This window comes from Ovis canadensis, chromosome 3 (genome assembly GCF_042477335.2).
Source record: "Ovis canadensis isolate MfBH-ARS-UI-01 breed Bighorn chromosome 3, ARS-UI_OviCan_v2, whole genome shotgun sequence".
Taxonomy (NCBI): Eukaryota; Metazoa; Chordata; class Mammalia; order Artiodactyla; family Bovidae; genus Ovis; species Ovis canadensis.
In genome coordinates, this window is record NC_091247.1 from 141,024,114 (window position 1) to 141,037,613 (window position 13,500).

Genomic DNA, 13,500 nt, shown 5'->3' on the forward strand with positions numbered 1-13,500 from the left:
CTGACGCCATCACGCCCAAGTTCCTCTTGTCTTTACCCTGACCCAATCCAGGACTGTACTGTGCTCTTACTCACTTCTCTGTGGTCAAGTGCTTTGTAGTTAATAGGTGTAGTTTAAAAATCATTAGGATCAGGTAGCCCCTATGCTCTGTTGGTCCTCAATGACAACCTTTGCTGATGTATTCCCATGAGACTAGTTACCCATTCATAATTCTTGACTTAGGAATACAGGTCCTGTTTTGAGCACCTACCGCCATACCTTAGTTTAACAATACAATTGTCTCAATGGACAGTTGTGGAATGTAGTTTTGAAGTCTTCTGGATCATTGTTCACCCAATCCCACCCTGTGAGTAAGTTACCATATAATAAATAGAAACATGATTATATGGAACTGCCTGTCTTGCTTTCCTGTCTCAAGATGCCATCTCAGTTTCATGGGTATGTTTTGTTCCCTCTGTCCTCCAACAGAAAGGGAGGGGTGAGAGACTTAGGAGGGGGCTTCCTGGGTGGCTCAATGGTAAAGAACCTGCCTGTCAATGCAGGAGACACAGGAGATGTGGTTCTTGTTCGATCTTGGGGGTCTTGGGATCTTGAGTTTGATCCCTGGGTCTTGAAGATCCTCTGCAGGAGGAAATGGCAATCCAGTCCAATATTCTTGCCTGGAAAATCCCATGGACTGAGGAGTCTGGCCTGCTATAGTCCTTGGGGTTGCAAAGAGTCAGACAGTACTGAAGTTCTGAGTAGGCATGCATGGAGGAGTTAATTTCAAGGAGTTGTTCAGGGGGGAAAAAAAGCGTGAAAAAGAACACTGGGAGAGTGGATGGGAAGTGAGCATGGAAGAAAAAGTCTCCTATTTAAATAAAACCACACATGATACAGATACATATTAACATCTATTTAGAAATCAGTTGGCTATTATGATAATGTGAAATGTTCAGTGAACTTACACAAATAGGATTTTATAAGAGAAATTATTTCTGAGCTAGAGATTTGAATGGCAGGAAACTGTTTTAGGCGTGTAAGATGAGGCACTGTGATATGGTAGTTGGGGTGCTGGCTTTTGGATCTAACAAATTTTTATTCAAAGCCTGACTCTACCACTAACATGCTGTTAGATTAATTAACTTTAATTAATTATCCTCCTTAAGTAACTAATTACTTAACCTCCCTCAAACTCAGGTTCCTAATATGCAAAATAAAGATTATAGTCCTTGCCTCACAAATTTATTGCGAAGAGCATTTCTTGTTTATACTGTCCTAAATATGGTACTTGACACATAATAAAAATTCCATTAATGTTACTGTAAGTGCATTGGGGACCTAGCAGGCAAGATTGGAGTGTGTATGTTGGGAGCAGTTCCTGAGTAAAGGCCACAGGAGTACTATGACAGAGTCTCCTTGTAAAGTGAATTCCTATTTTGGGAGTCCTAAACTACAACAGGGAGTTTTCCTGCAACAGGTTAGTTCTTAGGTGATTTCATATTTCTTCTTTTATTTTTCCATGAAGGGGGGCAAACTGAGCCCAACCCAATCTAAGGCAGTGCTGCCTTAGGGAACTTGTCTGCTGTAGAACAAGGACGAAGAGATAGGTCAGTTGTAAGGAGATAGGAAGGGATCGTCTTCATCTTGTGGTGCTACGGCTGTTCTGGGCCTCTCGCACCTACAAAATGAGACAGAGATGAAATTTTGTAATAAAAGTTTTTAAATGTTATTAACTGTTTGCTAATATCCAGGAGTGGCAAATATGCACGTGCATGCTCAGTTGCTCAGTCATGTCTAACTCTTTGCGACCATATGGACAGTGGCCCACCAGGATCCACTGTCTATGCAATTCTCCAGGCAAGAATACTGGAGTGGTTTGCCATTTCCTCCTCCAGGGGATCTTCCCAACCCAGGGACTGAACCAAATCTCCTGTCTCCTGCATTGATCAGCAAATTCTTTACTATGAGCCTCCTTGGAAGCGCCCAAAGATATATGATGCTTTCCTTTTCGCGACAGGTCAGATATGAAATTTGATTATGTTTTGAAGGGTGTGGTTTACTTCTTGAAATTCCCTGTGGTGTCTTTAACAATGTGTTGCCCAGAGCAGGGTAAGTGGCCTTGTCTAACCAAGGGGAGGCGCACTTGTCTCCATATATAGAGGCAAGAGACAGGAGCGGCACTGGGAAAAGTCAGACCGAGCCTGCACAATGAAGAAGCAGCTTAAGGAGGAGGTAGCCCCACACTGTGAACTAAGTAAGTAGCCAGCAAGTAAGTACATAACAGCCCAGGGAATCTGCCCACCTGAGAGCAGACCTGGAATGTGAAAAGGAGGCTCCAACCATTTTATTTTCTAGTTGCAGCAGAAGTTCCCAAAGGAAAGGTTCTGGTCTGGAGGGACTTCATCAAGCCTTTCTGAAACACCTCATATGCATTGCAGAGAGATTCTCAAAACTAATTTGTTATAAGGAACCTACCTGCCAGTGTAGGAGACGCTGCAGACTCAGGTTCCATCTTTGGATTGGAAGATCCCCTGGAGGAGGAAAGGCAACCCACTCCAATATTCTTGCCTGAACAGAGGAGCCTGGTGGGCTATAGTCCATGGGGTTGCAAAGAGTCAGACACAACTGAGTGACTTCGAGTACACACACACACGTGATATAAGCTTAGTTATTTAGCTTTGGATAAAGACAGTTTAGGAGAAGGCAATGGCACCCCACTCCAGTACTCTTGTCTAGAAAACCCCATGGGTGGAGGAGCCTGGTGGGCTGCAGTCCATGGGGTTGCTAAGAGTTGGACACGACTGAGCGACTTCACTTTCACTTTTCACTTTCATGCATTGGAGAAGGAAATGGCAACCCGCTCCAGTGTTCTTGCCTGGAGAATCCCAGGGACAGGGGAGCCTGATGGGCTGCCGTCTATGGGGTCAAACAGAGTCAGACACGACTGAATCGACTTAGCAGCAGCAAAGACAGTTTAGGACTTGCATAGTGTTGAAAGTTGGATACGGGCTTGGTTTGAGTGGAGGACCTTGTCTTTATAAATCCTGTTTATATAAGGAAGACAGGGAGTGACATCTTCAAAGAGTGGAGTGTTTAAAGCTGAAAGGGAAGCCTTTTGCCTTATTATTGTTGTCGTCTTTATCATGGGAGTCTCTCTGGTTAGGGTGCATTTGAATGTGCACAATATAAGGAGTCAAAAGAACTAGACCCTTGCTGTCTCAGCCATCCAATGCCATTTAGTCTTTTGATAATTTAACAAGCATGTACTGAACAATTAACGTTTATTGGCCCCTGGAAACACAGGAAGAGCCCTACAGGTATCATTGGGAATATTGTGGACATAGTAAAACAATAAATATGAATTATAAACTGTAATACCATCAGAATGGAATATAAAAGAGTTGGCCAATGATAAAAATATATTTGTTGTCTAATTCCTCTTCCATTTTTAATTTAAGGACAGAGTAACTTACATTTTTTAGCATAAGGATCAGTTCCCAGTAAAGACTTACACTGGGAAATTAGGGTTCTCAGTCTTGTCTTTGTTCTTATTGCTAGCAGGTCATCTTGTGTGGGTTATTTTAGTTTTCTTTTGTTTCATCTGTCACTAATAATAGAGTATCTATAAAATTCCTGGGTAATAAAAGGAGGTTGAAAGTTAACTATTGAAATTTCAGCAGGTTCCAAATGGTAGAAGGAGGAATGTATGAGTCTTGATTCCCTGGGGGCTCAGGTGGTAAAGAATCCACCCAAAATGCAGGAGATGCAGATTTGATCCCTGGGTTAGGAGGGTCTTCTAGAGAAGGGGATGGCAACACCCTCCAGTATGCTTGCCTGGAGAATTCCATGGACAGAGGAGCCTGGCAAGCTGCAGTCCATGGGGTGGCAAAGAGTTGGACACGACTGAAGTGACTTAGCATGCTTGCACGCACACTAGAGAATCTTATATATATATATATATATATGTATATATTGTCTGCCATTACAGACAATTTTTCTTTGCTTTAAGCAAAGAAACTTTGAGGAACATATGTACTAAAAATTGTTAAGGTCAGTCTACATTGGGGGCAGCCAGTATCTGACACTGGAATAAATAAGTTGAATGTAACCTAATGGTAATCATTCCTCACATTTGCAAGAGAAAAGCTACTTAAGTATAAGGGCAAAACATTTTTTTCTGAAGTAAGAAATGTGTACAGACTGGTTTAATAGAATTTCTTACTTCAGGGTAAAGGAGTCTTTGAAATTTTTACAGAGCTTGGAGTTGTGTTCAGAGATAGGTGTGTCAGGACAGGAAGCCAGGTTGGGCTGTCAAAGGGAAATACACTGCTGTGAACTTTGGGTTGGGAGGAAATCAGGAGAAGCTTACAGTGAGAGCTGTGAGGAACAAAGACCAAGCTATAATTTCTGAAAGTAAGATATTAGTGGCCCTGACATATAAGCAGGCAAGGAGGTTTGGAAGCTGGCAAAGCCTCAGAGGGCTGAGCAGAGAAAGTAAAGAGCCCTATTTAATGGGTATTAATTGGGCCATTCTAGTTCTGAAGTCTCTGGTTGATGAGTGATTATTTTTATCTAAAAACTCAGTACTTCTTGACAGCTTGGCCACATTTCTCCCCACTGTTATCGCTTTTGACACCAAGGCAGCTGATGTTATTTTCAGCTTTACCCTTCTCTCCTCTTCTTGCTGCCTAAAATTTTCACTTTCTATTTTTTCTTAATCATTAGATGTTCTGCATGTCAGATTTTCCTTTCTACCTTAAAACAGATTTTCAAAAGTCTAAGTCAAGTGGAAACAGGAAACTTGGTGCTGAGTTGAAATTATGGTTCTCCGATTGACTAATTGAGATGTCTCCAATTTTGAGATTATTACCATGACATAAAAAGTCAGTGACATGGTCGCTGTCAGTGGCCACTGTGTCAGAGAGAGATAGAGAGAGAAGAGAGAGAGAGAGAGAGAGAGAGGCTCTGAAGCAAGTTAAGCATTTGTACAGTAGCAGCACTGTTTATGAACGGGGCGTGCTTGTGTGATGTTCAGCTTACCGAAATATTAACCACTTGGGTAGAGAGGGTTAGTTTCAAGGCTTTTTTCTTAAACTAACACTAGAGGGGCTTCTCACTTTGTTCTTCTGTCAGGTGACAGACAGTGAAAGTGTTAGTTGCTCAGTCGTTTCTGACCCTTTGAGACCCCATGGACTGTAGTCCACCAGGCTCCTCTGCCTGTATTCTCCAGGCAAGAACACTGGAGTGGGTAAACAGTCCTTTATTCAGGGGATCTTCCTGATCCAGGGATCAAACCCAGGTCTCCTGCATTGCAGACAGATTCTTTATCATCTGAGCCACCAGGGAAGCTTGTCAGAAGTAGATGTAATCTGTCTCCAAACTGTCTTTTTTTTATTATGTCATTTTATATCAATATCATTTTCATGAGAGAAAAATGGGATTTGCCGGGGGCCAGCGTGAGGAACTCCGCCCATGGCAAATGTCATGAGGAAGGAAGCTTGGCGTACGCAAAGGCGTGATCAAGCCTCAGGAAACCCCTGTTCCCGAGCATCTACCCCAAAACCAGAGTCTGTTTTATGCTCTCACCTACACCTCTGACTTTACGGGGGGCTCTCCCCCATAACCGTTTCTCTTGGAGAAGGAGTAATTGTGCAGCTCCAAGGCAATAAAAATTCCTGGGCATGACAAGAGTGTTTCAGCTTACAGCCTCCTCTGAAAGTTATCTAGCCCGCCTGTATAGGTTTGTCCGGCCACATGTGATTGTTCACAGCCTCCCAACCTGAGAGGCACGAGATGTTTTAGACTTACTAAAGGCAAATTCCTTTGGGAAGTTGGAAATTGTCAGTATAGTGGCTTGGTTAGGAATTATATTGGTGAAGGGTTTTTTCATTTGTTGTGCCAATAATTGCTGCTAATTCCCTGCCCTGGGTGTGACAAGGGTGTCTCAGGTCAAACCTCTCTGCTGGCAAACTAGCTTGTGTGACAGGATTATCCATACTCCTGCCACTACACACATGATTGTTTACTACCTCTCAACCATAAACAGCACAGAGACTTTTTGGAGTATTTTGAGAGTCTTAATTAGCATAGGGCTTTTCTCATTGCTGAGTCAATGATTGCCGCCAGGCCTCCATATCCTTAGGCACCTGGAAATATATTAATCAATGTATTTGGAATATAGAAAAGGAAATATAGTAGTTTTTAAGGTTAGCAATACTAGACTTTTTGAGTTAATGAATTTTCTCTTTTGTAATAGATCACTGTACTTTGTTATAAATTACTGTGTCCTTGCTATGTAAAAATGTAACTTTATCACTATCTTAAGACTAAATAGATCTTAAGGGGAACATTGGTGAAAGGATTTTCATTTGTTGGGCTGATGTTTGCTGCTAAATCTCCATGTTCCCTGCCCTTATGATGAATATAACTAGCATATAGGAGAAATAAGTATTAACCTTTAAGCATATAGGAGAAATAAGTATTAACCTTTAAGATTAATCATGTTAACCTTGGGTCAAATAAATTCCTTTATTGACTGTAACTCACTACACCCTCACCCTATAGGAATGTAACTTTATTTGGAGGGTGGTGCCTGGTTTAAGTAAAAACACCCTTCGAAAAAATAAGTTTTTTGGTTATCAGAAAGAAAGGGTCGTAAAATGTCAGTAGGTCTCATGGCCAGAAGATGATGTAAAACCCCTAAGACCTTTTTTTTATACATTTATGTGAAGCACCTGATTTTGATAAAGGTCAGGACTGCTGACCCCTGCGTGACTCTGTATTCATCCCTATGTGTAACAAAAGGTATATAAGCAAACCCAAAAATAAAGAAATAGGATCAGTTTCTGGAAAGACTGATTCCCCCATGTCGCTTCTTTCTTGCTCTCCGTTTTTCTGGCTGAATTCCCATCTGGTGCATGGGTACCCACCAAGCCTATTAATTTTGCCTAGGCTTTTAAGATCGGACTGGGAGGGCCTCAGTGCCTCTTCTCCTTCGGGAGAACGGGAAGACGCCTGCGGCCTACGTAGGTGGTGATTGGTATTCCATGTGAATAAAGTTATTCAGCCTCTTTTTCTCTGCTAATTTTCTAATCCCTCTCTATCTGTAATTAAATAAGTTATTTCCAAGGACACTGACTCCATCCCCACCTTCAAATCACCCTGGATCCACCAGGGCTGGACCCCAGCAGGGATTATTTTGTATTCAAATTTTAAAAATAATCCTGAACTTCCCATCCTCAATTATAATTTAGAAATTCACATGGTTTCTCTCTCATCACCCCTAGTGGGAGCAGATTGAGTTTCAGAATCAATTAGATAAATATCCTGATGGAAAGACTCAGAAACTGATGCTTCTTTATTGACCTGGAATGGAAAAACAGAGGAAGCTATCATTTCTCATTCTAAAACATGGCCAGTAATATTCCTTATTAAAATTCATAAGTTCAGACAGCAGTTAGCTCTGTTTGAAACAGAATATTTCAGTTTGTTGACTCCTAATCATACAAGGGCAGGAGCTCACCTTCACGAATAGCATCTTATACAATATAGAAGCTATACTAAAAACAATGGTTTAGTAGGATTATCAAGTATTTTAGCCTTAAAGTAGACCTTTAGAGGAAAAGGAATTTTAGAAGGATCTGGAAATCTTTACATTTTCTTCAAAACCAATGGAATTCTGTGTTTTTGTTTTTGTTTTTTTTTAAGTCACAACTCCTTTTTATTCTCTAATAAACACCTTGGGTATGACTTTTAAGGCCTGTTTCAGCAGTTTCCATTTTGTCACCAGCATGTTGAACACTGAACACTGGCTGAGGAAACATCAAGAGGAAGAAGAGGTGGCTTTGCCAGTTAGCTTTAAATATTCCTGTTCACATTTATCTAATCAGCTGTTTCCATGCACACTTTTCTGGTTGCCCCCATGAAACTTCTTTTCCTACTTAATGCTGTCTCCAGTTTTATCTATATAAAGGAGTGAAAGAAGGGGAGAAGAATTAGAAGACTGTTCAAAAAACATTCCTCTCCAAAACTGAGATTAATTTTAGGGAGACCTTTGCAACATTGAATACAGCTCTAAAATCAATGAAATGGTTTTGGGTGGCTTTGCTCTTTATAAGAGAGTTTAATAAGATAAATATTAGTTTAAATTCAAATTTTTTTAACCATGGGGAGAAAGTTGAAATTGTATGTATTTTAATACTCAGTATTTCACACTTTCTTATTGGCAATTTTTAAACCAGGTTTGGGCTATCCAAATTGTTCTTCAGAGTTCTTGTAAATGCTAAGAAAACACTTGGAAGTATTGTCAATTAAATATTCAGAATTTATGATAGCTAATAAGTGTTGGGGAATATAACTTTTATGTTGATATAATTTAAAACATGCAGAAAAGTTGCAAGAGTAGTATCAGGGAATGAATGCTTTCAGGGTAGCATGGTATGATAATAGTAAGCTGCAGATACCTTGGGGGAACAGGAAAGAGGGACATTTAACCCAGGTTAGGTTGGATACGACTGAGCAACTTCACTTTCACTTTTCACTTTCATGCATTGGAGAAGGAAATGGCAACACACTCCAGTGTTCTTGCCTGGAGAATCCCAGGGGCGGGGGAGCCTGGTGGGCTGCCGTCTATGGGGTCAAACAGAGTCGGACATGACTGAAGCGACTTAGCAGCAGCAGCAGCAGCAGCAGCAGCAGGGAGTGAGGAAACACTCTGCTGAGGAAGATTTTTAAATTTCTTTGGATTCAGGAGAAACTTTCAAATCACAATTTCAGAGCATGGCTATTTGCACACTAAGTCAAAGTAGAAGTGAGTTAAGCTTAAGGCCGCATATGCCTGTCCACCGACAGCTTCAGATCTCTGGTTATCCACTGCAGACGCTTATCAGAGAGAACTGATTTATCCCTGAGGTGTTCATTGAGAAACAGAAGGTTCCTGAGGTGTTTGTTGGGAAACTGAGTAAATCTGCATGTTCTTTATGTTTTTAAAAAATAAACAATACATTTACTTGGCAAAATTTTTTTAAATTGCGAAACCTTATACAGTGTGTATTCATGAGAGGTCCTTTTGGCTGACCTCGTTTGTGCTCCTCCACTCCTTCCTCTTGGAGAGGGCATTACCAGTTTTTGGCATATCCTTTGGATTTTGTTTGTACGTGTATTGTATATTCTGTGTCTCTCTTTTGCTACATAAATGATAGCATACTGTTCTAAGTATCTTTAACTTCACAGTGTATCTTGGAGACTGTTTCCTGTCAATCCGTTTAGATCTGCCTTGTTTATGGTATTCCATTCTATGAGTGTCCTAGGTTGTTTCAGTCTTTTGACACTACATACAGTGCTGTGGGAAATATTCTTGCGCATATTGATACTTCCTATACAAGTGTTTCTTTAGCATTCTTTAGTTTCTTTATTATGCATTCTTAGAAATGGAATTGCTGGGTCAAAGATTATGTAGATTTTTGACATTTAGACAGAAAATGTAATTAGCATTCTTATCTTATAAAACAGTCTTAAAACTTTTTTGATGAGGAGTGGGATAAAATAGTTATATTACATTGACCCATGAGTGCCTTTTTCCCCCTACTGTCAATGGCTGTTTGATAGGAGGAGACTTACTGGCTCTAAGAGAAGGTGACGCTTAGTGGTTGGGGATGAGCTAGAATGTCAAGGCACCTTGTTAATCATAACTGTCCGAGCACTGCAGGGTTGAATCTTGTTGCCTGTGTCTCCACTTGATCTTTTTCTTAGCATAATTTAATGACTGAAGTGACCTGGTGGTATGGTCCTAGAGAGCAAAGTGGTCTTATATTAACTTACTGCTTCTTTATGGGTGTTGGGTTTTCGTGGAGACCTAAACACTGGGCGGCACCCAGAGCGTATTGACTATCATTCAATATTCATATTGACTCTCATATTGACTCTCAATGTAATATAACTATTTTATCCTCTAAATCAGGAGGCAAAAGCAGAGACTGGGAGATTGCCCTAGTTATGTTCTCTAGACACTGCAAGCAATGAAAATTATAGTTGTTGACTCAATGTTTTGATGAGAAAGTTGGAATCTAGGGAATTCCCTAATGGTCCAGTGGTTGGAACTCGGGGTTTTTGCTTCCAGGCCCAGGTTCCATCCTTGGTCTGGAAACTAAGATCCTACAAGCTGCACAGCACAGCAAAAAAAGAAAAAAGCAAGAAGCTGAAATCTAGAATCCTTTTTCTTTCTTGGAGAGAGATTTTGGAAAGAAGATCAGACTCTTGTGTTTAGAAGTTCTGTAAGTAACTGTGGGAATAATCACTTACAATACTAATTGCAATTATTCTTTTTTTGGTGAGACATTTCTTTTTAAAATTATTTAGCTATCACCCTTTCACACATGATACTTGGGGGAAAACACACTACTGTCTCAATTGTTTGCTTTTTAAATATAACCTTTAAAGGCCTGTTTTGAATAGGAATCTTCTTCAAATGTACTGAATACTTCTATGCCTTCTGAAACCAGATATCAATCATCAAGACAAAACTAATCTAATTGAATTGGTCCTTCATGAGTAGAGCAGCAATTAGAAAGTTGAGTTATTCTTACTAATATAATATTAATAATACTACTCTTAAAAAAATCATTCAAGACATTTTGGCACTTCTTTCTATTTTATTTTATTTATTTAATTGGTTTATTTTTTGGCTATGCTGCGTAGCTTCAAGATCTCAGTTCCCCAGCCAGGGATTGAACCTGGGCCACAGCAGTGAAAGGCTAGAATCCTAACCACTATGCAACCAGGTGACTCCCATACTATTTTTCTTCGGGAGGTAGGTTGGAGGGGGCCTGTGCTGTGTGACTTGTTGGATCTTAATTGCCTGACCAGTGATCAAATTCACACCCTTCGCAGTGAAAGCATGGAGGCCTAACCTCTGGACCACCAGGGAATTCCCAATAATCTGCATAACGATGTTTCAGAGTGATTGAAGTATATGGAAGTTATCTCATATAAATAGCCCACGATTTTCCGTGTAAGAGCCATAGTCCAAGATCGGATTTGCGGTTTCTAGTTTCTTGTGTTATTCTGGCTTCTTAGAATTAATGTAAAATAAAAGTAAAAACGCTCTGAGTGGGGTCTAGGAGCTGTGCTCTGCTTGGAATCCAACTGGTATGCTGAGTGGCCAGATGTGTAGGTCCCATTAAGGTGAGGTGCTGGCTGAGAGAGGGGTGGGACTTAGTCAGCAATATTGAGGTCTGCTGGTGAAACCATCTGGTAGCTCAAACTCTGATAGGAAGGACTTGGATTATAATTATTATTCATTATAACAAAGTTATTAATTATAAAGTTCTTGATATTGGTGACTATAGAGATGAAAGATTGTGTTTTCTAACTTAGCAAGAGGTGATATGTTTTACACTCCAGAATATAGATGAAATCTAACACCCCCTTCAGGTCTTAATTCTGCGAAATAGGTATAGAATATGTCAATTTGTTATTGTTTTAGTCACTAAGTCATGTCCGACTCTTTTGAGACCCCATGGACGGTAGCCCACCAGGTTCCTCTGTCCATGGCATTTCCCAGTCAGGAATACTGGAGTGGGTTGCCATTTCCCTCTCCAGCGGATCTTCCCAACCAGGGCTCAAACCCAAGTCTCTTGCATTGGCAAAAGGATTCTTTTCGCCTAAGCCACCAGAGAAGCCCCAGAATATATCACTAGAATATCTCAAAAGGAAAGTAGAGCACTGTTCACACAGGAGCAATAATGGTACAAGAGTGGGAAAAGACTAGTAAAGGATAGAGAAGGGGAGGCTTCCTCAGTTTTTTAGTAGGATAGCTATTGGGGTTCAAGGGGAGGTGGTTAACAATTAATATTATTTACCTTTCCCCTTTGAAGTTTGAACTTAACTGAGAAGTAGATTCCTTAATCACTAGATAAAAATTAAAAAAAAATTAGCCTTATTGGTGGAGTTGACTGGAGAATATGCCATAGGTCTGTGGCCCAATGGACTTACTGATATCCCCGCTCTAACCCCAGTTAAACTTAACCCGGCGGTCGTCGCGCTCTCCTTCCCAGGCTGCTATTAATTGCTGATGGAGAGAAGCGCAGGTGGCCTGTGGACTCCGCCTTGACCTCCGGGTGCCTCTGGGGGGCGGGGAGGCCGGGCTGGTCATTCATCTTTCTCTCAGCATTGAAGTGTTGGGAATGAGACCTGAAACCTTAGCGCTGAAGTCTCTGTTTGGGGAGAGGGGAGGCTGCGAAACAGTGGCCCTCTTCTACCAGTGTGCTCGTGAGCTGCTTCCCCCCAGCCCAGAATCTTGAAATATGAGCTTAAGTTGTTAGATCAAAGAAAGTTATAGATTTCTGTCCTTAGAAACCCATCAAAATGATGGGAAGTCAGCCTTTTAAATATCTGGGTTAATCAGGAGGCAAAGGCAGAGACTGGGAGATTGCCTGGAAGCCACTGTGTGGAGGCTTTTGTTGGGTTGTTCAGTTGCTAATCCGTGTCCAGCTCTTTGCGACCCATGGACTGCAGCCCACCAGGTGTCTCTGTCCCTCACTGTCTCCTGTGGGTGCTTATTACAAACCGCTTGCCCACTTCCCTGAAACACCTCTTACTTCAGTTTTATTTTGAAGTCTTGCTAGTCAAAATATGGTTAAGACTTTTATATTTTTTCTGTTAAACATCTCTTAATCATAGTCTGAAAACTGTGATTATTTCCAAGGTTATCTAATTCAGTAGAATGATTATTCTTTTCACACAGTAAGGGTTCAGTCATACGGAGTCACAGAATGCTGGTCGTGAAACTTGTTTTAATTTGTTCTTGCTAATTCCTCTCCCTCTCTTCTCTCCTTTCCAGAATCCTATTCTGTGAACTCAGGCACTCAGGTATCCACCACGGTGTTGGGTCCTGAACAGAAGATGCCAGATGGTAATTTACAGCTTTGTGTTATTGACTCATTTTTGTTTGGAATTAGGCTTAAACCAGTAACAGAAACTTACCATATTGTCCTTCTTGTCCTCCATTTCATCAAAAATTGTCACCATCTCCTGTCCCCCAGCCATCACTATCATGGAGACTTGCTCCATTCAGACAAGGGAAACACTGATGATTAGTCGGCGATGAGCCCTCCTGTCCCGAGGCTGACACCTCCCCTTCCCCAAGCTCTTCACTGCAGGTCTTCAGTTCAGTTCAGTTCAGTTGCTCAGTCGTGTCCAACTCTTTGCGACCCTGTGAATCACAGCACGCCAGGCCTTCCTGTCCATCACCAACTCTGGGAGTTCACTCAGACTCACGTCCATCGAGTCAGTGATGCCATCCAGCCATCTCATCCTCTGTCGTCCCCTTCTCCTCCTGCCCCCAATCCCGCCCAGCATCAAAGTCTTTTCCAATGAGTCAACTCTTCGCATCAGGTGGCCAGAGTACTGGAGTTTCAGCTTTAGCATCAGTCCTTCCAAAGAAATCCCAGGGCTGATCTCCTTCAGAATGGACTGGTTGGATCTCCTTGCAGTCCAAGGGACTCTCAAGAGTCTTCTCCA

At 41.3% G+C, this 13,500-nt stretch overlaps 1 protein-coding gene across 3 annotated transcripts in view; it reads left to right on the plus strand.

The window, feature by feature from the left end:
* Window positions 1-13,500, plus strand: part of LOC138437308 (natural resistance-associated macrophage protein 2-like) — a 57,171-nt gene that overhangs the window by 9,496 nt on the left and 34,175 nt on the right. For all 3 annotated transcript variants that reach the window (XR_011446589.1, XM_070292353.1, XM_069584361.2), the window contains exon 3: window positions 12,821-12,892. Coding sequence is in view for 2 of the 3 variants with exons in the window: in XM_070292353.1 (XP_070148454.1) it covers window positions 12,821-12,892 (72 nt within the window). In the remaining variant the exon portion in view is untranslated. The remainder of the gene's footprint in view (window positions 1-12,820; window positions 12,893-13,500) is intronic.